Here is a 27,931-nt window from a genome sequence, read left to right as displayed (position 1 = left end):
GAAAACTAAAATATCTTTATTAATTTTCTAGCTACTTACAGAATAAATAATAATGTAGGCTATAACTTTACGCATCGTAATACATTACTGATGCAATATAGGTAATTTATTAAAAAGAAATGACATAATAAATTAAAACTCTACAATGCAATTTCTGACCGCATTGAAAAGGTTCAGTAATTTTATACAATAAATAAATAGTATTCTATTCTAGATTATATTGAACAAATGCTCTAACTCTTAACGTTTTTCGTTGGTTTGTGGTTGGTTTATAGTTAAGTATCTATTAAGTTCACCAGAACTACATTACCAAAAAAAAAACTATTATACTACGTAGAGTTACTTTGCCAGTCATGGCTGTCTTGCGCCATTTCATGTCATTTGGTTCGTCTGAGCCTACAAGGGCTCAGGGTTACAGTTTTTAATTGTTCATCTAGCGATACCTTAGGAATTTTCCTTTTGAACGACCGAATTATGTTAACTCTTACAGCACAAAGTTTTCTCATCCTCTGTAGGTAGAAAGCCAATAAAATCGTGCTGATTTGGTGTCTCAATTTATACCACCAGTCCTTCTAACTACTTATACTAGTTTTTCCACTTTTCCTCCAGCCACAGTCGTCATGTCTGTTTAGTCCTAGAATCTCCCGAAATATCTTTCCGATTTTATTCTCTACGAGATCAGATCTACTTCTCATTACGTAATAATCCTCATTACTGAAGATAGTTAGGTATCTACCTCTCCCCTCCCAATTAATCACAAACATTTGCCTAAGATTTTCCTAAGATCCGGGGAGTTTACAAAGCCTTCAGATTTCGATCTTTTTTGGACCAGGCTTTATAAACCACATTATAATAGTGTACTTCATCTCCAGTGCCACAAAATGATTGTAATAGGCAGATATTTTAGCAGTGATCTAAAAGTCTATGATTTAATTACGCTTTTACTATTGCTATTATTTCTACCTTCTTGGGTGAACCAAGTGAGTTCTTAGTGAACTATGAAGGTCTAAATACTTCATATCTATATTAGCTCATAAAAATTAAATCTGCAATAACAAAGCAACGCCCGCCAGAGTCCACTTGGACGGTTTGTCCTTGGTCTTGAGGTTGAAGGTCCACACGTAAGTCGGACCCCTCGTGCGCGTCTTGTACACCGGGCACTCGTACATGTTGCGCAAGTCCTGCTTGTCTTGAGTTATTGCCTAAAATAAATAAAAAATTGTAAGAGTGGCTTCACACGAAATTTCTACATAGTGTAAAATAAAGTCGCTTCCCGCTGTCTGTATGTATGTATGAACGCGTAGATCTTTTAAACTACGCAACGGATTTAAATGCGGTTTTCACCAATAGATAGAGTGAAGAGGAAGGTTTATAGCTATAGTTTAATTCTCAGACCTTTTAGTGAAAGTGATTTTATCAAAGAATTGCCATATTCGGCCGAAAAATGCTTTCTAACATGACGTGATTGTGGATATCTAAATATATGAAATGAAAAGGTGACTGACTAACTGATTGACTGTCTGATCTATCAACGCACAGCTCAAACTACTGGAAAGATTGGGCTGAAATTTGGCATGCAAATAGCTATTATGACGTAGGAATCCGCTAAGAAAGGATTTTTGAAAATTGAACCCCTAAGAGGGTATAATAGGGATTTGAAATTTCTGTAGTCCACGCGGACGAAGTCGCGAGCATAAGCTAGTAAAATATAAGTACTATTTAATAAAGTGAAGGTACCCGAATGTTGATGACCGGCATAGGTGGAAACAGATCCTTGAGACGTGAATCCATTATGATCCCCGCATGCATGTCCCACCGAGCACCCTCCATCAGAAGTCCATGCACATATGCACCGTCCTTGGGAGCTGCTCTAGCATCTGCTATACTGGAATTTCACAAGTTATTTTGAAAAAAGAACTAATCCGTCACCAAGAGAATAAGGCAGTTTTAATAATGACCCAAGGTCACTTGCTCTTGAAAATATTGTCCTGGGCCCAGATTTTCTAAGACAACAGTCATATTGTCAGAAAAGCATTAAATGTCGTAGCAAACTAGCATAATATTCCTGTGACTCCACCCGCGTGTATTTAGGTTTTGAAATATTTTTATCTTTTACAAGCGACTTTAAAAATAAAAATTATACTTTCTCCTCCAGGGCTGTGCGGGTGTGCAGGGCGTCCTCGCCCCGATTGTCATCTTAACCTTTCGCGTACGTACAGTAGGTACTTTCGCTCATATAATATTAGTTTCGATAAAGTTCTAAAATTTCATACATAAAGGCATTAAAATAAATGTTATGTAAGTATGATCATGTTTATCTCACGTAAAGTCCTCCTTCATTTTCTTGGTGACGTCGCACTGCAGACACATCTTGTCCAGAGGCAGTTCATAGCGTCTCGCCGTGCTCTGCATTATGGCCGTCAACAGACTCTGAGGATTGAAGAACCCTCCCAACCACACAGACGTCGGCAACTAAAGATAAACAGGTAAATTAACACAAAAACTTCTCTAAGTGTTAAAATGTTTTATTTTAACCAAAATATCTATGATTAAAAATCATTGAAATTGATTGACAATCCATAACAGTAATTTAGGTTAGTAGTACCTCCTCTTGCATCAAGAGCTCTATTAGAAATTTAGAACCATTACGCAGGGTCGACTAGTCGCCCGGCAGAATCTGTAATTTATAATGTAAGGAAGTCGCCGTGTATTTTTTTTTCTAAGAAAGATTATTAGGGCCCTTGACTAACATTCCTCTCTTTCCCCTCCAATTAAACGTGAAGATTGTGCTAGGAGTAGGTACGACAATAGTGCAACGGCTGGGGTTTGAACCGGACCTTTCGGATTTCAGTTCACACTATTGAGGTTATATTCGCACGAGGTTACGGCAACTGCGTGCGTATACACACGGCGACTTCCATATAAATCACAGATTCTAAACGTTCGCCGTCGTCCGAGTTGCCGAGCGACTAATCGACCGTGCGTAGTGGCTCTTAGAATTAGAATAAGAAGTAATTAAAAAACCATCGCAAGCTACTTAATTTTCAACATTTTAATAAGAACTTTTAAATTCAGCAACAATTTGAAATTGTAGTGTTAATTATTAAAAGAATAAAGTCCTTTGAAATAAGCAAAATAGACCTAAATGTAATAAATTACCACAAAATCAGTTGCCCAAGTTTCGAGTTCCCGAAGACGAAGAAGTAAATCAACAAACCATGCTGACAGACCAAGTAATGATGGATATGCCCTGTTAGTCCAAATTGCTGGAACCTAAAATTTCAAAAACAATTTTCAATAAAGAAATGAAATAAAAATATACGGTAAGTAAAATATACTGTCGCCTTCTTAGAGTGTGAATGATTTGACCGAGTAATCTATAAGTATAAATTACATACCTGATCTAAAAATAAAGCATTTTCTAATTCCTCCATATCCGAAGTAATTGTTAATTCACCCTGAAATTAAAGAATGCAAGCAATTTCGTTCATTTAAAAATACTACAAATTTTTACGACTTATCCAATTTGGAAACTTTATTACCTTAAGCCCAAGGTCTAACTCTCTCAGTGACCGTTTCATTTCTCCAGTCAGATAATTCATACGTTCGCATTCTTGGAACGCAACGATGACATAGGGTGTCCTTTCCTCAACCTTGCCCATTATCTCAACCATGTTGAATTCTTCGGGCAACTTTTCCACCACTTCATCCAACATCTGCTTAACCTAAACATGTTTTATTATTTTCATAAGTATACATATAAAATAGTCAACAATAATTGTCTTTTCTAAACTAGCTAAAGTATTATTAAGTCCATTTATTCTTTCGATAGATCCTAAGTGAATTTCAAATCTATTCGATATGACATTACTTCAACAAACCTTATCCTCCCTTGTCACAGTTGTAGCTCCAGAAGCCTGTGCATCCCTTGGTTGCATTTCAAATATAGTCCTAAATAAATTTTCCGAAGTGGTCGTCAAGAATCCAATTTCAGCATTAGGATGGAGTCCATATAGATAGGGAGATTCTTGAGGCATTGCATCTTCTATATATTGATGGTACCCTACGTAGTCTGTATTAGGAGGCGCAGGAAAACCTGGTGCCAATTGTAGTTCACCATCAACCTAGGCATTAAAATTAAAATCAAATTTTCATAAAAGCAATATTTGACAAAACATATTTTTAAAATCTTTGGACTATTCAAGTGGCTAATATGTCAAGAAAAATTACCAGGTCTGGTTGCATCAATTCTTCAAGATATGCATTACACAATCTTCTATCCCAATCATCAGTAATGTGACCACCGTACATGATCTCTCCAAAGAGATACCTCAAATCTTCCCAAGGTACTTTCGAATTTGCTTCCAGATAGTTAAATAATACGAAGACACTTATTGTTAGATCACCTGGTGAAATATTATAATTAGAAAAATATTTAATGCATGCTTTAGTACGAGGAAATGTATGGAATATGTGCTGTTTCCTTACCAATATTAAAAGGATAAATTTTATTCCACCCTTGAGGCCCAAACTTTCTCCTCTCTGCTACTACGGCATGGAAGTAACAGAGGGAGAAAAGAATTGCTTTAAATTCTGCTTCTTTACCACACATTTCCAGGGTCTCTTGGTTAAAATTGTCAAGTGCTTTGTGCAAATTTGCCTAGAACGACGTTTCAGGGTATTAATTAATGTTATCTAATATGAATGTTGAACTAATTTACTTAACTCAGTTTTACCTGCATGCCTGTAGGAGGTTCGTTCGTAATCTTAATGCTTGACTCCAGTATACCTTGTGGTATTATATGTGCAGTTGGCGTAGCAGCTGGTTCTGCTGACATAAACAATCTGAAATCGTGATGGCAACCTGCTGCAAAACTTTCCATTTTCTTCTCTAGGCTTGGCAACCATTTCTTTACTAGATGAATGTTCTAAAAAATAGTAAGGCGACAAACATTTTAATGCTCTGAATAATCCATGACTACAATATAGTGGTCAGTGGTTTGCTCATTATTATTAGCTAACTTTCCATTACCTGCAAAACTACCCAATGTCCTTCCTTAAGGGATTCATCCATCGCTTGCTCAGCAACTACCTCTTGTCCCTGACCCAAAGAAACGTTGTGGAAATTTCCATTATCAGCCGTAAAACCCATAGCTCTGCCCAAAGCTTCAACATCCTTAAGCGGATTCACTCCAGGAGATAAAATGAAAAATATAGGAGTGGTTGGACTTGTTTCTTCACATGATTTGCTGAACTCTACAGTTCGATTTTCAACATATTTCGATCCCATTTTTTCTTCAATGTACGTTCTGCAATTTATTTCTGGATATAAATTACCACTATTGACTATAAAAGACATAATCTGTTCAACATACTTACGCAACAGCGTACGTCATTCTATCAGGTCGCAAAGCTCTTAGCATACATAATCTTTGGAGTGCTGTTTTATTTTTCCATTCCTGAGACAATAGAAACCAAAGTTAAACATTTTGTTTTCATATTGTTACATCAATATTTTAAACTTAAAAGGCAGAATACCTGTGGAAACTTTTCTCGTTCAGGACATTCCATTTCTACAATTTTCTTCCATCTTTTAGGAGAAGTCTCAATATCTCGATCCAAGTTTCTAAATTCGTCTTTACTAGCCAACGAACAGATTCCACCCCAACTTGTGTTAGAAAGGAAATCTACTGGGCTTGTTACATGTGGCTTTATAGGAAAACGTAGGAAAAAATCTAATTCAACCGGTGTTAACTCTTCGCTCATTAATAGAACCTAAAGCAAAATTAACTATGGTTATCATTTAACTAATTTATAAATAAATTTATGGTATAGTTGATCTCAATAATATCTTTACCTGAAAAGTCATTTGTGATGCAAAAATAAGTTTATCACATTCAAATAGGCCTCTTGAAGTATATTGAAATACCGAATATGTAATGCAATCGATTAAATTTTTCATTCTTTGGTCTACTTCGTCAGCTGGTTCTGCTTTAGATATGGCTTTTTGAAATACCACACTAAATGCCTTGAAAAAATAATGACTTATACCTTATTAAAAATTCATTATTTATTAACCACAAAAAGGAACATAATATTATAGGTAGATAAGATAAACTATTCATACCTTCAAAGAAAACTGATAGATGGGATTGATAGTATTCAAGTCATTCAAAATGAAGTATAAAAGTGAGGCTCTAGCCGCGGCTGGTCGATAAAACTCACGAGCTTGATCTATCTGAAGAGATGTAATTTTAGCCTCAGCTACCTGCAAATCAGTCATTACAAAAGTATTAAAATTATTGTTTAAACTAGTAAAAAGTACTTTACAAAATGTAATTTATATCAAATTTTACCTTTTTCTCAATGTCAGCAGCTGTCTTTTTTGTAATTTCTAAATTTTCTATTAACGCCGTATCGCCTAAAATATTACCACCCGCTGACGAAAGACGTGATAGCAAATCATCTTCTAGCTCCTTCAATTGAATTTTAAATCGATTTTGCTGCTTTGTTAAATCAGCTTTTAACTCCTCTAAATCTGGTCTCTCTGCTTTAACCACTTCTGCTAAAAGTTGATCTTCAAGCCCGTCTCGAGTAACAGTAAAATTTACTAAAGTCGTTTGTGCCTGCATTTCTGGTTTATAATGTGGGTTTGCTAACTTTGTGTGCAAAATTAGTTTAAATTTTGGACTGTATTCTACCTCCTTGTCACCAATTTTAATAGCTCTACAAAAATGTTGATTGGATCAATACACCTTTAATAATGAAAAAAATTACTTCTTTTGCTGTCATACACACCTTCCTTTCTTAATTAAATTTCGCCCTAAAAGTGGATCCAATACGGGATCAACAGTTTCCCCAATATTTTCTAATAAGACTGTTTCACCTTTTATAATAGCTTTCTCTATCGTATCAAGGTAACCCTTTTGACCAAGCCGAATTACCCGCAATATATCCGCGTACTTTTGTTTTATCCATTTGACTCCTTGAAGCTGAAATAAATACCAATCAAATCAAACTGTATAGTGAAAAAATGTTATACTCAGCTAGATATTTTCTAAAAATACCTGTGGATCAATCATTAAAGGCCACCGATCAGAATTAGATAATATGGTTGCGTTTTCTGTACTCATACGATCGGAAGGAAGACCTTCATTATGCCACATAGCAATTGTAGTATCATCTGTTAGCATCGTCAAGGGATCCAATCCTTCAGTGATAGGTATAGGAGGCTAGAAAAATTAAGAATTAATTTATGAAAGTCTTATGGGTCATCACTTTTTCAACAAAATCTTGAAACTTACTTCTAGGGTTTTTAAAAAGACTAGCCAATTTTTATGCAATAAATCCATTCTGTATATTTTAGTAAAGCAACCAACATAGGATATGAATGCGCAAACTAAAAGCACATCTCCTGGCAAAGTCGTACTCTGCTGCATGAAACTGGAATAAACGTAATATCGTTATGAAACTTATAAAAACAACAATAAAGTTAATTTGACATGGTTAAAACTGTACATACATAGATACAGCTTCAGCCCATCTAACATTTTCACTAGCCAAGCCATTGACCAAACGATTTGCTAGCTGAATTGTTCTATTAGTAGCATCTGCTTCTTTTTGACATTTAACTTTCTCGGATGTTGCTTTTTCAAAATCTGCTGTTAGCGTTGCGAGTTGCTCTTCTAGAGACTAAAAATTTTTTGAGATATGTGTAAAGTTGAAAGTTTTTAGTCATTAATAAAAGTGTTAAAGATCCTTCGATTAATCTCTTAGTTTTCCATTATGTTGTGTGGTCATCAATATTTTGCCAAAATAATAGTTGAAAACTTACCGCAACTTTTGACTTTATAGCTTTCAACTTTTCTGAAGCAGCTGCTAATTCAGCATTAGCTGCTGCAAGTGCTTTCCTCTTGGGCTCTACATCGCAAAATACTTCGTAAAACTTGATAATATTGATTACCCAGGCGCAAAGACCAGCTGCCGCTGCTGACTTTGATCTAATGAATTCTAAAACAATTAAACGTTCGTATAATTATTATTATCAATCAATTAGGTTAGTTATATCCAGGTTAAAAGTAAACTAGGCATTACCCGGTTCAAATTCAGAGTCTTTGAGGTAGGGTTGAATTGCCTTAATTACATCGGGGTGAATGTTTTCTTTATCGTAGTTTATAAGTGCCTCAAGAAAGACGTCTACTTTTGCCATCATCATCTAAAAAAAAGTGTTAATTCGTATACCTAGTTAAAATATATTAAATCATACAAATATTTAATAGAAGTTGTACCTTGGCATTTTTCCAACTTCGATCCTTTGGAATCTTACCACCAGGTGCTAACAATACCATAACAGCCGCTGTTACATTAGTAACAGCTCCTGGAGGTGACCCGAAAGACTTTAGTTCAGTCAAGTTCGCTTTGTTTAATGTGTTTAAAGCGTCTTGTGCTGCGACCAATGCTGGTTCAGCTTTTATAAGATCTTCTTCACAATCTTTTTGCTTCTTTGATACCTCTTCTGCTATGACTGCTACTCGTTCTTCTTCCTCATCCGCTAAATTGCAAAAAAATCATTTAATTTAAAGCCCATATGTAATTAAACCATCACAATAAAAATTATAAATAAAAAGTCATGGATATTTACCAAGTGCTTTTTCACTTTGTACTTTAGCAGTTTCAACGCCAACCATTTCAATGAGTTTATCAGCTGCTTCATTCTTTTGTTTTAACTCGATTTCTTGTAGTGCCAATTTAGCTTTTAATTCATCCACTTGTGATGCCGTACTTCTTAATTTTTCTAAGCCATTTTCTAACCTTAAATAAGAAAATTTAAATTACCCAACTAACTTAGATTAGAACCTACAATGGTAGAACTGTATTTTTATTCCATGTATACATTTCTGCTAATGAACATAGGCATAGGCATCAATGGAACAAACCTGACTATTTTGGCACGAAGCTCCTCGGTTTTATTGTTAACCAATTTGGCGTACAAACTAATTTGCTCGAGGTAACTCTTAGGCGTTGTATAATTGTAACGTCGTTCATTTGATAAATATGCCTTAGAAATTGTGTTGACTGATGTATGTACATATGCCATAAATCTGGAGACAGAGTCTCGAAGGGTTACCTGGGAATATCGATATTATTTATATTTGCTTCCTATGAAATTTCTATAAAAAGCACTTTACATGGTATGAATTAATTATTTATTTTTTCAATCATACGATCGAAAATATATGTGAAGTATAATATAAATAAGAAACATACGGGTAACGCAATTAACTCCTCCAAAAACTTCATTGATACTGACACTAGAGCTTCCTGTGGCCACTCATGGAACCAATTTATAGATGTACAGTTGATCAAAGCGGGAAATTTTCTGGATCGCACCCGCAAAGTCGATCCCACGGGCGAGAAACACAGCACCACTTTTAATTGCTTACGGACACGATCAATAAAGAATTTCCAACATGTTTCTCTAGTATCAGGTAAGCCTGCTCCTTTAACCTAAATAATAATAAGTGTTAGGCAGATTGCTATGGATAATATATTTAGTTAAATTATTACTTACCTCATTTCTAACACCAGCTAGTATATTTTCAATTTCATCGTCTGGAAAGAGATCACCAACTTCACCGGAAGCCAGTAAATCATTGACCAAGACCAAAAATTGTTCGTTGGCAACCTGCGCATCGGTCATTAAGAACATGATACCAACATTCTTTAGACCTGTCTTGATATATAATCCAGAAAGTTCATGCTGAAATTCAAAACCACGTTTGCAAAAATATTTACCTGATAATATGAGTTTTCGAAATTACTTTTATTTGCATAATGAACGTTACCTTCAAATCTGATACTCCATATCCTTTTTTGAGTTGTATCTGCGATACTTCCAAACTTGATATAAATGCTGCTAAACGGGACAGTGATTGTTTGCCAGAACCTCCTACCCCTACTAAAAGTGCACTCCCGCGGGGACTTTCAAGGATTCGATTGATCCTAGAAAATTAATAAGCATTATTTCTGTCACACAATTTTCAATTCAATTTTGTTTCTTCACAGTATATCAGCTTCTAGACGTTAATAATAATAATAATAAATACACTTTATTTGTACAACCACAAGAATTAGAAGGATTACATTAAAGAATAAAAAACACAGACAGAAGGAAGATACAAATGGCGGCCTTATCGCTAATTAGCGATCTCTACCAGGCAACCTTAAGGATTTGAAAATATGAGGAAACTTAGACTGCAGGTGGTGTGTAATTTGTCATTTACTGCTGAACACAAGCTTTCTCTAGTAAGCACCGCCACATCATCTTCAGCCTTTATCAAAACATTCAACGTGCAATATTTTGTTTAATTATAATAATAAACCTTACCTGCAGATATGCATCATTGCATCCTCAAACAAAACAAGGTTCATAGCAGCTATGAGATCATTGTAACTCGATAAAGCCTCAGTAAGAAGCTTATTAAGTTGTTCCCAGGACAACACTGGCATGTATTTTGGTTCACCCATGCCTCCCGCAAAATGACAGTAGATATTTGGCCGATCAAATACATATCCCTCATCGATATCCTTTAAAAAAAACATAGTCAAACAAGTTTTCAATAGCTATACATCAGCATTTAGTAAAAATTTCACAATAACCTCGAAATTCTTCTTGCAAAGGTCAACTTGCATTTTCAGGAAAGCATCTATATCTTTATCTTCTGTCAGCTTATCTCCATAAACTCTATGGGTTTCATGAAGCCAAAGTCGTATTAAATCTGAAGGATTTACTAAACATTCGTTCGTACTAAATAGGAAACCCTGAAAATAAATAAAAGACCGTCCTAAAATGGTTTTTTATAGTCCTAAAATTAATGTTATACTAATCCTACAGTAAGCAAAAGTTTACCTGAAAAACGTTTGATAAGTCCCTCAAATTGAAGATGTAGTGGAATTTTATAGCAGTTGGTAGAAACACTTGTGAAACTTTATTATGTAGAGCTATTGTTGCTGCGACCACATTCCCTGTGTAAAAATTTGTAGTAGGTACATATTTTGTTAATTTATATTTAGATTATGTTATCATTTCTATATGTATAATATTATATCGTTTGTAGATTAAAGGTACAAATTCAAACATACTTACTATGTGCGATTTGTTACTTACTTGATATTTTAGCAACTTGTCCACTTATCCTTAACTCGGGGTTGGCCAAATGCTGACTCAGAATAGAATGATAGATGTTGTTCAAAGCATCACTATTTGGGAAACTTATAGCAAATACACAGAAATGCCTTTGCAGTCTGGGATTAATTGTGAAACTACCAGACGTTGGATTCATACAGGAAACGTACTGAGTATTATGGATATCTTTTAAAGTTAATTTGGTTCTGTCATACCAATGATTGTAGTCGAAATGCTGTCGGATTATAGTATGAGGTTGTACAGTTCCGTAAGGATCAACTTCGGGCATATTCATGTCGTCTATAAAGTATATGAGAGTTTTATTCCCAGGAGGCCCGTAATTTCGACCTGCCTTCTTCTCTAAAGGCTTTTCTAAAATCTTTTGCAACATTTCAGATGTTGTATAGAAATTGAACGGAATGGATTGTATGGCATAGTTTTCTGAGAGACTGAAATCAAGGATTTTTAAATAAGTAGCCTATATTGAGCCTAATAAAAAAGTTAAATTAAGTAATACAAAACCTTTGAAGTTTTTCATTGACTAGCACAGTCTTGCCGCTACCAGCGCTTCCTACTAACATAACTGGATGTTTGTTTTTCATAAGTAAGTCCAAAAAAAATCTAACTCGAATTGTTTCAGCAGTTGGAACCAGCACTGCCTAAAATCATACAGCACTTATCATTTTGAGCTTCCCTGAAATCCATTTAATATATTAAGTTTTTTAACAAAGTGTACCTGTAAAGGAATGTCAGTATCTAATTCAAATTTAGTAATTTTTTCAGTCCAAGGTGTAAACTGTTTGGTTTCAGGATCAATATAATAGTCAAAAACTGTTCCACCAGTTGGAAATTTTACATTTTTAAACTCATTAACCCACCATTTGGAAAACTCTGCAAACACATTCAAATTTTAAAAGGAGTAAAATTGTCTCATTTCCATTTCCATGAGTTCTACAAGTTCAATAATAACTAACCTATTCTGTAATCAACATTTGTATCCTGGAACATAGCAGATCCAAAAGCCCAAACGCAAGCAAAAACAAAAAATATATCGTGCCACTCCTTTGGACAATCTGGAGGTGTGTTTTCAGGGACCAATAAAGAACTTAGCAAATGACAAAGCATTTGTATGTGAGCCATATCGGCTATAGGTGTTATCTTCTTAAATCGGTTTCTTATATTCTCCAAGCAAGGAGGAATATATTTATCAAAAAGAATAACCAAATTAGACTTCTCGGCTGGTATTTTTCTTGTTTCTACCCAACTTGTTACATACCTTAAAAATCCATGCAATAAAATTATAATAATTTAAATAATTATCCAAAAGATAATTTTAGAGTTGCGAGCTTACTCACGGATTCCATCCTAAGTCCTGCGGATTAATATACAGTATACCCGCTCTGGATACAGTTGCTGGTGTGGCTGTACGTAAATTGGAAATTTCAAACATCAATCTCATGCTGGGTGTTAGAGCGATTCTCTCATTACTAGCCAAAGTTAAAATTTTATTATCATCCATGACCGTGTTCAACGATTCAATCCACATAGGATCTATATCTCCATCTAATATTATCCATTTCGGATTTTCACCGACAAGATTTGCCTGATCTCTCATTATCACAGAAAATAAACCGTCTTTCCATTCCCTTGTAGCAGGATTAATTATTCCAAATAATTCATCATTAGTTACTGCCTTAGGATTTAAGTCATTAAACATTGGTTTCTTTTTAAGGTTCTGGTAAGTTTTGAAAAGACTTTTCCAAACTTGAGTTTTACCCGTACCAGCATTACCAACGATAAATACAGAATGGCGAACTTCTAGTAGTTCTTCTAACTGTACCACTTTTAAAATAAAATTATCTTCTGGTTGTAAAAGCAAGTCCATAGCAGCTTGTTTGACTGTTCTTTCAAATTCTAAATCTCGTTTTCTAGGAACTTCAAGAGCAGGAAACAAATCACCAATTAAACCCATAAATACAGGCATATCGTCGGTGACTATTTTTGGTATGTTAAAATCACGTAATGTTCTCATTAAAACTTCTTCTTCAGGTCTCCCAGGATCACCTCTCTAAGGTGAGAAAATCCAATTATATTAATAAGTATCTAGTTTACACAATATTTCGACATTTAAAGTAATATTTACCTTTAACGAACCAGCTACAACCAAAACTGATTTGATCGCCCTTAATCCCCAATCATAATGGTCTTGCTTAGACAATAATTCCTTGCATAAAGTGTATAAGGTAATGAATTTTCTAGCCAAGATTTTAGCATCCTGAAATCCTTCAGCGACTAACATAATCTCACAAATTAATTCAAAATCTGGTACGACCATAGCACATGGTCTAAAGAGAGCTTTTAAATTCTCGGGCAATTCTGTTCTACCTGCATACCCAGGATTCATAGTAATGAAAATTCCTACTGTAGGAACTAAGACTATAGTTTCTCCCATGAAATTAAATTTTTCTTTTTTATCCCTAAAATTGTAAATATCGACTTAAGATATAATTTTTCATCGAACATAAAATAAATCAAGTAAATTATATAAATACTGACCTTATAGCATCTTGAACTGATTTCACTTGAACTGCTACTACAGACAATACTTCAACGGAAATTCTATTGAATTCATCAAAACACCCCCATGCGCCAGTCTGAGCTAAACCTTTGTAGATGTTTCCACATGACTAGAAAACAAAAAATAAATACAAAAATGTATTATTTTACCATTGGAGATCTTCACTATGAATAAAATGAGATCCTAAGATTTAAATCATATTTATCTTTGACTTTAGACGAACTTGAATGTTCAGTAGGTAATTTATTACCTACCTGGTAATCCATTTGTTCAGAGCAATTGAAAACATAGACCATAATGCCAAGTGCCCTTCCAAGGTCTTTCGTTGTTTCGGTCTTGCCTGTTCCAGCCGGGCCAGCTGGGCCACCACCCATTATTAAATGCAAAGACTGTAAACACAAATAACTAACTTACGAAGGAGTTTTGCGTGAGGTCATTTATCAAGTTTTAAAAAAAGCAATGCACCTGAGTTAGTGTAATGTAGCATCGATCCGTTAGAGGCGTTATAACTAATCTTGGTGTGTTTCCTAGATACTCGTAACTGTATGTAAATTGAGCGTCACAAATGTTAGCGAAACAGTGTGATTCTTTTTCACCCCATCTACAAAAAAAAATACAATATTATTATAATATCCTACGGACCATTTTATAGTGAAATGAGGATTATGATATTATTTTGTTAGTCTTTTGAGAAATTAGTAGGTAAATGATCAGAACCAAAGTATGGTAAATAGACTACTAAAATAATGGGTTAAAAAGAATGAATGAAAGTGGAAATGAACCCTTACAAAATGGTGCAGATGATAACTACAAGGTTTATTTAAAACCTGTGTCTAAGCTGTGATTGCCATTGAAATGCTGAGCCAGTTTCCACCTTCCCCTGAATCAATTTGCTAACAACATCTCTTGAATGCACATCTATGGTGCAAATAGTCATGATCTTTTGACGATCCTGTTTGCTCAGCTCTCCAATTAGTAAAGAAATTAAAGTACTGAGTTGAGACAATTGTTTTTTATAATAGTCTTTTAGAGCATTATCATATCCCTCTTCTAATCTTCCAAATGCCATATTCACTTCAGAGGTCCACCAGACTTGAGTACAACATAAAGATACTTGGGCCATGAAGTCAAACAACCACTGTTCTCGTGATTTTTCTTCATAGGATACAATCGCTTCTCCAAAATATTGTCGAATAGATGACCTCATAATGTCTTGTAATCGATTGAGCCATATTTCAACCTTAAATTATAAAATTAATTTTTTAAAGTATACATTTCAAATCAGTGATATTTAATGTACTTACAGCACCAGTACAATCGCAAGAGCCATGAAAAGGAACAAGTTCACCATCCTTAGCTATCATCCCAGATGCAACCTTCTCACCCGGCTTATCACTATCGATAAACTTAAGTTTTGCAATTGAATCGAAAAGTTTTGTTAAATGCCTAAAAGTAAAGTAATTGAATTTGAGACATGATTTAACTTTGTTGAATTAATTGCTTTCAAAATATATTTCAACCTTATAACAAGTTCAGCTTGATTTCCATTTGACAAAATATCCAAGAGATCAGCGGATGACACAAAATAAAATCTTGGAAATGCCAATCTTTTTGTTTCTAAATATTCTGCTAATGCTTTTTCACATATAACGAGATCTTTTTGTAAACTATCTAGAATCGCCACAAGCCCCTCTTTATTAGTTCCTTCGACGACATTTGGCGTTTTCGACATATCTTTAGATAAAAGCTGTAAATAATTATAAGACAGTATGAGAACTTGACTCATTAAAACTATATTATGAATTCAACCAAGATTCAAAGAAGAAGAAAGATTTATACTTTGAATTCAGCATCAATTCTATCGAATCTTGCGGAATCCTCGGGTAATTGTTTTCTTATATCCTCAGAACTCATGAATATACTCTCAAGATGAGTCCAAGTTCTTTGCACTTCAAACCATACTGTAATTACTTGATCTGCTACTGATAGCTTTTGCTGCCAGCTCGAAACTTCTTCCAGGAAATGTGCTATGAATTTTGACGTAATTAAGTTTTGAAGTTGCACCTGAAATAGATCATCACTTTGTATGAAATTTAGGTTTCAGATATTATCATTAACTATAGAATACAGTTTCACCTGATTTTCTTCAAGAGTTTCAATAAGTTCTTCACTGGCCCTTAATAAGACGCAACCAGTTCTTGAGTGTAGTTCTTGTTCGAATTCCATTCCACTCCAAGTTGTGTTCAGATCTTTTAATATTTTCTCCATCGACATTTCTTTTACTGCTTTATCAACAATGTTTTTCACTTCCTCTTCAAATTCATGGAGATTTAAGGCTAGTAGATCTGCTAATGTAGTATTTAGATCCATTACTATTCGTACCTGTATAAATTGTGAAATTTTATTTTGATCCTTCATTCAATCATATTTATCAAAGATTTTCAGTGTAGTGCTTTAGAAAGTATTTATAAGTAGAAATCGTTTAACCATGCCTTATAAATTAACACTTGCTAGAACGACTATAATATATATTTTTAAATAAATAAATATTATAATACAGATTTTTATATCTAATCCGTTCTTTATATACTTACAGTGAGTTCAGGTGGCAATGCGGCTAAGCTCTGTGAATCATAAACGTATTTACAAATTGAAAACACCAGCCACATACAACAAAAAATAATTATCAAATATACAGTTTTCTGTTTTTGAAAAATATGTACAATTTAGAAACAATAATAAAATTATTTTATGCATTGGTGTATTAAACAGGCAGAGTAAGTTAGTAAATTCAAACAACAAATCACGACAACCCCAAAGTGATGTGAACATGCGAAAATGCATAAAATAGGGTACACATTTGAAACCAATTGAAAATTCATTCCAATAAAATTGTGCCAATCAAGTGACTAACATAATATTATATAGACATTTTATTTACAAGGATCATTTTTGTCTTACAATGTAACTATTTTACAGAATTTTTGAATTCTTTTATGTACAACTTTTTTATTTTATTCTGATTTTAATGTCACCTTAGTTGTCCTCATTAGTTGATCCCAGTGCCTTTCTCTAATTGCAGGATTTTGTAACTCCGCAACTGCTCTTAGAGATGTCAACATATTTTTCACCGTTGCTTCTAAATTGACATACGTATCCCAGCTAAAAAAACATTAGAGTAGTCAATCGTCATTTAACATTTATTTAATTTAAAATAACCAAAGCTTGATAACATACCTTCTCATTTCTTTATCAAGCAATCTTATCTCTTTAGCAAACTTCTTACATTCAATGTCCATATTTTCTACATCAATTTTACGCCATGGTGTCGTTTTCCAATCTTCTATGCTTGTTCTCACTATATAAACGTAGTCCCAAAGTTGCTAGGTTCAAAGCAAAACATATTTAATATAAAGTTATGATCTCAAAAATCTTTACAAGCTTTACAACATTAAACTCAAAATACCTTTAACATTCGTAGTTCTTTTCTACATTGTTTCAACAATTTGAATTCTGGAACATTGACTTCAAAGAGTGAACCTGATTCTTGGATGCCTCTCATTTCTTCTTCCAAATGCAGCATTTCCTTATCAACTCTTGACATTACAGCATACGGATTATCGCATTCATACTTAAAAAAACTGTTGTAATAATATAATACCTCATGTTATTAAGAATGAACCTATTTATGAGTACAAGTTATTGAAAATTAACACACAGACCTCGTATTTTTTAAAGACTTCTCTATAGTAGGTTACGTGTGAATCAAATGTACTTATTTTCTTCCTAATACCAGCTACTTCAGCTGCTTGTAGTGGTGCTACTTGTTGCTTTACAGTGAAGGCCAATTTTTTCGTAGCCTGCCATTGTTCTGGTAGTTCCTTCAAAATACAGACCAAAGTATTAAGTTTTAATCTTAAAATTCTAACATCTATTAAGTCGTGAATATTTTCATCCATTTCTACACTATTCCATATCCCTGCCTATCACTTTTCGACATCGAGTACTTTTTGAAAATTAACAAAACTATGAAAATAAAAATGACAGACTTGTAACAACACGTTCACTTCTTCAGGTATGTCCATATCATAAAACTTGAGGAGTTCAATTGTCTCCGTAAGAGGCTGAAACATGTCATCAGTTGTGACAGTTCGATCTTTAACGTGCATCAGATAACCCATTACTGAAACCAGGGCCTCGTAGTTGCCTTCAGGTACTGGCTGGAGAAGACCTGTATCAAAATATACTAGTAATTATGTTCTTCTCTCATAATCAATATCAATAGTAAAAAGGCCAATTTACCTTCATCAGCTTTGCGGATGAAATTCCCTAAATCAATAAGGCTAGATGTAACATTATTTACTAAGTGTTCTTTGTACATGTTACCCCATTTACGCACTGTATTCAAAAGTGCTTGTCGAAATGGTCTTATATCCACCTGTAATAAATGGTAACGTAGTATTTAATTTCAAAGGCAGTCCAGATCATGATGGTTAAGTAGCATAACTGTTACCTGAAACCAGGAGTTAAATACTTTAAAAGAATCCATGTCTTCTATATCCATAAATAAATTTTCGAAATGGTCTATTTGTTCTCTAAAAGCTTCCATTTTAGGTGCACAAGGAGATGGGGGAACAACTTCTTTATCTTCCGACCCAATGAGATCTATCTCATCAGGAGTCAATATTCTCCCGTAAGTTAGAAAAATTTCCATAATAGCATCTCGCTCCTCAAGCCATAAATAAGAATATGTTTCAAATGTTTTACAAAAATCATTTGCTTCTTCTATGACCTGAAATTCAACAATATAATTATTATATTGACTAGTAAACCTATAACTTATATATTTAAACTTTTAAAAAATCATTACTTTTTCAATCCCATTAAGAACTTCATCCTTCATCTCCATGATGTCGCAGTGGCTTATAATTTGATCTTCGTACGATTCTTCTTTCTTTGGATCAATTCGCTTTACGAATGATGACATTTTGGTTATATCATTAATCAAGTTATTTATCATAGCTGTAAATCCTTTTTCTTCGTTAGGATCCAAACTAGGACAGAAAACCATATCAGGCTCCAAAAGCTCTAATTGCGCTTCAAACAAAGGTGCAAGCTTATTTTTAGGATTCATATGTTCAGAAATGTAACCTAAGCTGAAATAAATTCGCAGTGATCACCATATCATTTTTTACTCAAGTTACCATAGGTACCTGTACTTACTATTAATGAAATCATTTATACCTGCAAGCTATTGACTTAAACATGGTTTCTTCAATCAAACAATCTATAAAAGCAACATAAGACAACCAAATATAGCTATTCTGATTATTCTGCATATTAAACAATTCCATATTTTCATTTAGAAGCACCATAATTCGATCAGCTGTTTCTTTAATTTCGGTATAACGTTTGTTAGTCCGTTCTTGCCAGTCATCTAAATTTAGCAATGTGTCCTGTAGTAGAGAGAGACGAGTGTTTATATATTTCGATTTTATTTTAAACTAGCTGCCCTGGCGAACTTCGTTCCGCCTAACAGTCGATTCAAATTTTAAAAAAATTCTCACCGTAAGAACCATCCTCGTACTTCAAGGAATATTATAAAAAAAAAGAATTAGCGAAATCGGTTCAGCTGTTCTCGAGATTTGCTATGAGCAACACATAGTGATTCATTTTTATATTATAGAATTAGATGCCCGCGATTTCGTCTGCAATGATATAGATTTTAATTAAATCCCGTAAGTTACTTAGATATTCTGGGATATAAGTAGCATAAATGTCCATTTCTGGGACGCAAACTACCTCTGTACCTATCCGTCAAAATCGGTTAAACGCCGTGAAAAGTTAGCAGACAGACACTTTCGCATTTTTAACATAAGTATGAATACCTTTTGCCCCTCTTTCCTTTCAAATAATGGCTGTGACGTCCAAGGCTTTATTATTTCTTTTATCTCTTTTAAATTATCTTGAATTCTTGACATACGCTCAAACAAGTTGCCAACCAATTTATACATCTCTTGCAAATAATTCCAAAGATCTAGAAAACCATTACTTAGCGGTAAATTTTTCAATGCCAAATAAATCTTTAACTAGTAAATAGGTTTCACTTTTGATAGTTTTTAGGGTTCCGTACCTCAAAAGGAAAAAGGAACTCTTATAAGATCACTTTCTTGTCTGTCTGTCTGTCCGTCTGTCGTGTCTGTCAAAAAAACCTATATGATATTTCCCGTTGACCTAGAATCATGAAATTTGACAGGTAAGTAGGTTTTAAAGCACAACTAAAGGAAAAAATCCGAAACCCGTGAATTTGTGGTCACATAAAAAAATTAAAAAGGTGTTATAATTAGTATTTTCAATTTTCAAAGAAAGATAAGTATACCAAGTGGTCTATCATATAAAGGAGCTTTACCTGTACATTCTAAATCAGATTTTTATTTATTTTTATGCAAAATAGTTTTTGATTTATCGTGCAAAATGACGAAAAAATACCCGAGTACGGAACCCTCAGTACGCGAGTCTGACTCGCACTTGTTGCATAGGGAATCTGCTAAAGTAGTCCTCAACTCAAAGGTCAAAGCTAACTATTGAAAAATCAGCTCTTTAAAAATACCTTCTGAATTCCAATTCAGCTCATTTTGTCCCATTTCAATTCTTTGATCAATCGCTTTTATTTCATCTTCAACCAGATCAAATTCAACCTTTTGACTATTTTTCCGTATTTGATTATACCAATCAATAGTAATGGTTAAATTAATTCGGTATTGTCGGAATGTTTCTTGTTTACTAAATAAATCTAAGCTTTCAGGAGGCAATGCATCTTTTAATTCAGGATTACTTCTTAGGTGATGGACCTCTTTCATTAGTTCCAGAAGCTAAAATAATTCAAAGTGATACATACTATTACACGAGATTTTTGATACATAATATTATTGCTAATTCCAAATATTTACTTGTTTATACCTCTGGACTAAAGTTCAATACAAGATCTGAACCTAGTCGAGCTAAGATAGTGTTATTTGTTTTTTTCTCGACGATCTTTGGTATTATAACAGCCCAATCATTAAAATATTTTTTCTTAAATGCATTAATGTTATTTATGAGTTTTTCATATCTGGCGAATAATTTTTTCGCTTCGTCGCCATCTTTGATCCTGATATAGTAAAAACATGTCATATTAGATTAATATCAGCAGAAACATCACGTAAGTAATTTAAAAAATAAAATGATTGTGCTATGTTTAAAAGAAAATTAGCATCGATGTCTCGATAAATATCACCGTCTGATACGAAATCCATTTCTTCAGTTGCTAAAAAGCCAAATAATCAGCTTTCGCAATTTGCCCCACCCAGATTACTAACGGGTGCGGCAAATTGCGAAAGCTAATTACAGACTATGTTACGCGATGATACTGAACGAATATTCATGATTTCCATCTTGAAAAAGGTCTGAAATATTTGTGTGAGATTAAGAACATGCACTATTATTTTGTACATTCAAAACACTTTATAGAACACTTATATTACACCACAAGACGAATTGCACTTAATTAATTTACGTCAGCTTACTTACGAGTGCTGTAAATTTCTAAAACAAGATATTGGTTTAGTTATCCTAGCAGCTAATGTAGTCATGTACAATAGTCCTCCTGCAATAGGTGGGAAGAAAGCGTCAACTTCCATATGACCATATTTCTCTTGACGAGTACATTGCTCTTCAAAAAGTTCCTGTTCAGTAAAATTATATGATTTTAAAAATGTATGATAATATATACTGTTTATGATAAGGTTATAATAATAATTAATAACAATGGCACTTACTTCACAAATACTTAATTCTTCTTGTAGCATTAAAATAATTTCCACATATTTGGCTGTAAATTCATTTTTAATGAGTGGGCGGTCTAATACTGATCCTACAATATCGACTAGCTAAAAGAAATATCATTTATGAATAACACTGCTTTCTTATGGATTTAATAAAATGGTCAACCAAGTTTACAAGTTTACCTTAAATATTCCTTCCAATGTAGAGCAGTTGTCAAAAGACTCAACTAAAACCGTAGACAGTTTAAGGTCCAAGTCGATAATACTTTCTTGAAATGCTTTGAAGTCATCGTTAAAAGTTTCGTCGTCAGGGTCCAAGACATCGTAAGATTTAGATGCAAAACTATGAAAGTATGCGTCGAATTCAGCTGAAATATCTCTTATTTGACCTCCCAAAACACGCCCTTTCATACCACCAATTTCGATCTTTTCCAATTTTTGGAACTCTAACACTGTTTTGAAAAACCATTGAATTGTATTCAATCTCTCCAAAAACTTATTCATTCTTTCGAAAACCACATTGGGATGAAATGTCCAAGGTATGACCGTGCGATCAACAAAATATTTGGGTAAATTTTCTTTAAAATAGTCAAATGTGGTACGGAATTTTTTTAATATATCAATAGTCAACTGGATACGTTGTCTTGCTTCATCTATATCACTGTGAAATAGGGTACTTGGATCTAGACATTTCTTAGCCTAAAACAAAATTATACACCACTCTTAAAATAACTTCATAATTTAAAATAGAGATTAGCAAATTTTTTAAGTTTACCTGGTAGATTAGTAAATTACAAATCTGCTTAACCAAAACCATGAGCTTTGATGAGCTGCAGTAATACTTTGAATCGCGCCACACTAGACATATTACATGGAAGAGAGGACGGAACAAAGGCTGAACCTCAGTGAAATCCGTGTCTTCCAGTCCCTGAAAATGTTTCTCTAAGGTCCTTAGATATAAATCAATTTCGCGCGCTTCAGCTAATGCTACAAAGAAGAAAAACTTTGTAAGAGATTATCTTATAAGCCCATTCTATTCAAAGATCACTGAATCAATTACCTGACACAATATTTTTGAATAACCGACTAAAACAAGGATAGTAGGCGGAGGTAGTTTTCTCTAATATAACAGCCATGCACCGAACTCTATCCGAGCGCAACTGATCGTAAATGTAGTTTAAATTACTCAGACGTGACCTCCAGAAGGCGAGTTCTGAAATTGAAAATCTATCACAAAACTGGTGCAATATCATTTTGATCCACCGTTTTGATCTCACACATTTGCTTAATATGAACCACAGTTTTATTAATTAAATAAACGCAGAATTCTAGTGAACGTAATCTCCAGCACCACTTATATATGGGATTTTCTTTAAATTAAATCTACATAATATAAGACATGCTTACCGACACTCGGCAACGGGTTTTGTCCATTTTCAAATGCTGAAGCTGAATCTTCCATCATGACATCGTTGATCTGCTGGGCCCATTTAATAACCACTCCTTCAATGGCACTCTTCAAGTACAAGTCCACTTCTTCACCTCGTAAAAGACCTTTTTCAGCTTCATGTACCAGTTCAACTCCAACTGGCATTGGCAGTACTGTTTGACCATTCACCTTCCCTTTAACCTGCATCGACATTAATGCAACCTCAACTTATTTTGTTCTATTAAACTCAGTAGGTATTTCAAGGCTAAATAACTTTCAGAATCTCACCTCATAAACAGTGCTTTTGAGATTGTGTATTTGCTTAAGGATGTCTTGAGAGACGACAAGGGGCCATCCTTCATGGTTCAGTGGATTTGATAGGAGTGGAACAAATACTTCGTCCACTAAGGATGCCAGCTCATCTATCAATCTTGGGGCGAGGTCACCTATTAACCAGAAAGACCAGAAACATAAGTACCTACATTAAAGGCATAAGAACTCACCGAATTCGGGCAAAGACCAAGTTCATGCTCGGGCTTACCGAAAATTAAGATCTCCGAGCATCCTTCTTTAGGAATCACGTCCGGTTTCTTTTTAACAAAATAAACAGCTTTATTCTTCAGGTAGCAAGGAAAAGACACAACTGGGACCAGCTGAGCTGCATGGGTCAAGACTACCACCAATAAAATGGGATAAGGTTTGTCCACGAACTCTCTGAGTGTGCTCCTGTGTTCTTCTATACTCAACACCCGCATCCATTTCTCGGGTTTCAATTTCAGAGATTTGACTACGTACGACCCAATAAAATCGAAACGCGGGTCTTGGTTGTTGGAGGAAGATGGACCCGGTTGATCCATTTTGGAGTATTAAAATAAAGCCATATTTTGATAGAAGTACTAAGCACGGGTAGTCAACTACCAGTTTGCCGGTCGAGGACTTAGTGAAGAGCTGCGGCAGAGCCTGGCAAATGGCAAGTCACGCGAATCCAATGGTACGCCATTATGGAACGATGTCTCCTTTGTAACGAGCCATCAGCTTTACTACGAAAATAGATTACGAGGTACGGTTAGCAAAGGAAACTGTAATTTAGAATAATTTTATTAATTAATTCCTTCACGGTAATATAATATTTTTTAATCGATTTCACGGTAAATAAAACACCCTGAAGAGACCTGAAGACCTGCGAGACTTTAGGGTTCTCCATAACGGTCTCAAAGGTGTGTGATAAATCTGCTAATCCGTACTTGGCGTGGTTCACTATGGTCAAACCCTTCTCATTCTGAGAGAAGACCCGTGCTCAGTAGAGAGCCAGCGATGGGTTGATGATGATGATGATGATGATTAAATTAGTATAAGTATTCTTCCAGATTAGTCTTTTATGCCAAAGTTTTAACTGATATGATATTGACTTTCCGATTATAAAAATAAATACGTATAAAAAGTAAAAACCTTGATTGATGAATGGTGTTCTAGAGAATGAAGTTAATCTACGGATTTTCCATCTGATTGTACGTTGCAGTCAGTTTCTCCATTATGTGTAGATCTGTGTAAACTGCCAACGGTACAATTTTCTTGTACTTTTCCAGGCGCGTACCAGGTACGTGCAGTTCCGCCCCGGACGCCCACCAGATGACACTCGCGACGTCGCGAATAAGGTCAACTGTCGCTACCAAAGTTATAAGCCCAAGTTATGAGCGAAGCCAGTGAAGCTGGAAATAAGAGTTAAGCAAAGGTTCGTCCCCACCGATTTGCTAATTATTGTCTTTAACGGCACAGTACCTAACGGATGAATTTTACGCAACTTCTTGTGCTATAGCAGTGAAATCGTAAATGGGACGAAAGTTTAATAAATTATTAACGTTTAAGGGTGTCTGGCAATGCATGACGTGATTTCTAATACTGCCCCGAAGAAAATATAAAAAAAGACTATACTTTGACGTAAGATTTTTTACACCTTTATTACCTGTTATCTCCCAAAGCCAACATGATCCAAACAAACATCCAAACATACGTTCTTCCCAGTGTTGGGACTTGGAGACAATACGCAGATAAACTTTCAGCTTTTCTAAAATAAGGCCGGTCTGGCACACGCTGGCTCTCTCTCTATTATGACAGGTCACGCACAAAATATTATGATCACTCAAGTGACCACGATGCTTTCCGGTATTGTGAATAATGTGGCGAGCCTGCAACTTTTGCGAAAGCAATGTGCCTCGCGCTCTTTTGTAATGTACCATCATAAGCTCATAGGCATGAACGTTCCGTAAAATGAAATAGGTAGAAGTTGCTTGATCTATTTCACCTTGATATGACAAGCCATACCGTGATTGATGTTAGTAGAATATGTTTACCAGAATATAATGTTAGACCGTTAGGTACAAGCTTTTTGTGTTCTTAGATAAAAATGTTTTCTTTTTTGGCCTAGTTTCCTATAAAACTTTTTACTAGCAGGCACTATTATAAATTCTGTGCTTTTACTAGGTACTTAGGGTGAATTTATTGATCCGTTTTTACGAAAGGTCCACTCATAATAATGTACATTTTACAAGAATCTAGACAAGTTCTACGCAATCTTCTAAATAATAAAAATAAAAATTATAAATAAATATAAATCTAGAATATGTAAAAAATAGGTACAGTAACCGCCAAGAAATATTGTACATCGACCTTTAGAATGAGATTCCGGCTTTGTAAAGCGTTGTCTCTGTTACCATACCTATGTGTGACGTTTTGCCGGTCACAACAACAAAGACTAGGAAACTGCTACATTATAAAAACTTCTAAAACAGCTCTTTCTAAAGGTCGATGTACAATATTTTCTGCCGCGTACTGTAAGTATCTATTGTTTGCAAAAAATACTTTATTTTACTTCCTTTGGAATGACAGCATCATTAAGATGAACTCCCATATTAGATACCTACCACTTCTATATTATGTAACTAATGTCCATTTTCCAACATTTTTAAGAAAATCAAACTTTAGCTGTTAGAAGAGCACCTAGCGATATATTTATTTCATGGAATAATTTTTCTGCTGGATATTTCTAACGACGCTCAACACCTCAAATTGAAACTCCACTAAGTCTGTCTCGTCAAACTTTGCAACAGTCGGTTCGATCCCTTTAAAAAACGACATAACAGGACTACATTTCTCTTTATCTTGAATCGAATTTATCAATTTCAATAATCTGGCATCAACTTCATTTGATACGTAATCTTTAATCTGTGGCATTTCCATTTCAATTTTTTTCTTTTTATTTGGGGTTGGAATTGAATCTTCCTCTTGATCGATATAATATACAACGTTCCTAGTTTCAGGTGGTTCTACTTTTCTCTTCTTGTAAGATGTTTGTATATTATTATAATCACTGTCTTCATCTTCACTGGTATCACATCTTTCTTCAAAGGTATTGGAATCATTTGAATGACCCCATGAAGGTGCAATTTTACTGAGGAATATCATTTGGTCATAAAAAAAATACTTCTTAACCTTTTTGGCTTCCTCTGTAGTTTTATGGAGTAACTTTTTGTGACACTTCATCCAGCTATCTCGCAACGAGTTCCATTTTTTAGTAAGTCTTTTTCCTAAAAACAATAATAATTAGTTAAGATAAAATTTAATAAACCATTAGCCAGACCTTAACGGTGCGCTTGCATGAGCAATGTTAAAGGAATTGTTGCTCGGCAATACGTATGGATGGATGGTGTACGTCGCAGGGACCCGCTGGATCCAGACGGCGCAAGACCGTGGCGTGTGAAAGTCCCTACAAGAGACCTATGTCCAGCAGTGGACGTCTACTGGTTGATGATGATGATGACGTATGGATCGATCTGGAGTAATAAATGGATCAATCTGGAGCAGTTACTTCGCTTAACATTTTCAGGTAGGTATTGCTGGTTATTTGCAGTAGATTAATTCCTGTGGTCGTGACGTCATAATTGACTAAATTGACTGGAATTGCGGAATTTCAATTGGGTGTAAGATACCTTAAGAGAATGATGAGTAAGATTTTATATAGGGCAAGTAGGTATAATAGCAACTCTTAAATCTTAAACATAGCGTGTAGAAAGAGAATCAATCAATATGGTTTGACAGTTAGGTAATCTTATTTCAAATTCAGTAGGTAGATATAGCATATAGATGTTACATAATATACTTAGTAGAAGTAAGTAAATAAAAGTATTCCGCTACTTTTCATAATAATGTAAATGTATGCGGGTAGTCATAAAACATGACGGTATTTTTCGTTTTACATCGTCAAATACGTACACGGTACATCCTACTCATTATACCTACCTATAAATTATTTTTGTAAAAGCTCGCAAAAACGTGTTACCTTTTAGATAAGATACTTACCTAATACTTAGGTACAGTACGCGACCGAAAGTAATGAACATCGACCTTTAGAAGGTGATAGCAGATTTGTAACACGTTGTCCCCGTCGTTGAAACCGACAAAACGTCATATACGTATGAGTGACAGAGACAACGCTCTACAAAGCCGAAATGTCATTTCTATAAAGGCCGATGTACCTACCTACATTACTTTCTGCCGCGTACTGTACCTACGTATTAGGTTAGGTAAATGAGCTGCATTGGACACGTTGCCGTTACGCTATTGTTTATTTCGACCTTCATCACACTTACCATATAAGATTTTCTCCCCATTAGTCATGCTAGGGAACTCTTGATTCAATGTTGCACTTATTTCCCTCCAAGCTTCAAAAGTGCGGGCTTTATCTTTATACTCAGCAATGGTTCTGTCCCATATCACCGGCCTTTCTTCTACTAAGGAAATCAACCAGCTCTCTTGAATATCATCGGCCATTATTTATATCGTAGGGAAGAATTCGAACGTACGTCCGCCGTCGTAGACACACTCGTTCGACTGCTGTCTGACAGCCACGGCCGCGCGCA

General features: G+C 34.7%; 2 protein-coding genes across 4 annotated transcripts; both read right to left on the bottom strand.

The window, feature by feature from the left end:
• On the bottom strand, nucleotides 1–27,931 carry Dhc93AB (Dynein heavy chain at 93AB). Of its 3 annotated transcripts, XM_069502292.1 has the most exons (68): nucleotides 27,662–27,931; nucleotides 25,937–26,599; nucleotides 23,557–24,055; nucleotides 23,304–23,461; nucleotides 22,994–23,216; nucleotides 22,647–22,799; nucleotides 22,362–22,573; nucleotides 21,770–22,285; nucleotides 21,581–21,691; nucleotides 21,333–21,487; nucleotides 20,724–20,913; nucleotides 20,374–20,635; nucleotides 19,652–19,800; nucleotides 19,008–19,219; nucleotides 18,634–18,919; nucleotides 18,277–18,555; nucleotides 18,066–18,201; nucleotides 17,813–17,994; nucleotides 17,486–17,644; nucleotides 17,230–17,403; nucleotides 17,001–17,146; nucleotides 16,799–16,925; nucleotides 16,358–16,387; nucleotides 15,900–16,145; nucleotides 15,603–15,827; nucleotides 15,284–15,510; nucleotides 15,068–15,209; nucleotides 14,591–15,003; nucleotides 14,229–14,364; nucleotides 14,018–14,152; nucleotides 13,742–13,872; nucleotides 13,329–13,662; nucleotides 12,541–13,253; nucleotides 12,160–12,461; nucleotides 11,922–12,076; nucleotides 11,708–11,844; nucleotides 11,168–11,634; nucleotides 10,910–11,025; nucleotides 10,660–10,821; nucleotides 10,388–10,587; nucleotides 9,846–10,002; nucleotides 9,572–9,760; nucleotides 9,268–9,507; nucleotides 8,937–9,127; nucleotides 8,642–8,811; nucleotides 8,289–8,551; nucleotides 8,095–8,215; nucleotides 7,835–8,010; nucleotides 7,523–7,692; nucleotides 7,305–7,443; nucleotides 7,068–7,232; nucleotides 6,799–6,992; nucleotides 6,357–6,726; nucleotides 6,128–6,268; nucleotides 5,858–6,028; nucleotides 5,539–5,775; nucleotides 5,380–5,459; nucleotides 5,033–5,309; nucleotides 4,737–4,928; nucleotides 4,489–4,660; nucleotides 4,231–4,406; nucleotides 3,882–4,124; nucleotides 3,543–3,725; nucleotides 3,399–3,458; nucleotides 3,160–3,273; nucleotides 2,324–2,472; nucleotides 1,738–1,885; nucleotides 1–1,202 (listed from the first exon to the last, which is right to left on the bottom strand). In XM_069502292.1, the coding sequence occupies exons 3-68, from the start codon at nucleotides 23,870–23,872 to the stop codon at nucleotides 1,041–1,043; spliced, it is 13,467 nt and encodes a 4,488-aa protein (XP_069358393.1). In that variant the 5' UTR covers nucleotides 23,873–24,055; nucleotides 25,937–26,599; nucleotides 27,662–27,931; the 3' UTR covers nucleotides 1–1,040. The 3 variants fall into 3 exon arrangements, with proteins under 3 accessions (XP_069358393.1, XP_069358400.1, XP_069358408.1); XM_069502299.1 differs by lacking the exon at nucleotides 16,358–16,387; XM_069502307.1 differs by lacking the exons at nucleotides 21,333–21,487; nucleotides 21,581–21,691; nucleotides 21,770–22,285; ... (5 more) ...; nucleotides 25,937–26,599; nucleotides 27,662–27,931 and having other exon boundaries at nucleotides 20,714–20,845.
• On the bottom strand, nucleotides 26,025–27,842 carry LOC117992027 (uncharacterized). The gene is made up of 2 exons (XM_034979681.2): nucleotides 27,662–27,842; nucleotides 26,025–26,599 (listed from the first exon to the last, which is right to left on the bottom strand). The coding sequence occupies exons 1-2, from the start codon at nucleotides 27,840–27,842 to the stop codon at nucleotides 26,025–26,027; spliced, it is 756 nt and encodes a 251-aa protein (XP_034835572.1).

This window comes from Maniola hyperantus, chromosome 2, assembly GCF_902806685.2.
Source record: "Maniola hyperantus chromosome 2, iAphHyp1.2, whole genome shotgun sequence".
Classification (NCBI taxonomy): domain Eukaryota; kingdom Metazoa; phylum Arthropoda; class Insecta; order Lepidoptera; family Nymphalidae; genus Maniola; species Maniola hyperantus.
Note: the sequence above shows the minus strand (reverse complement) of the source record. Positions and strands in the feature narration are given on the sequence as shown.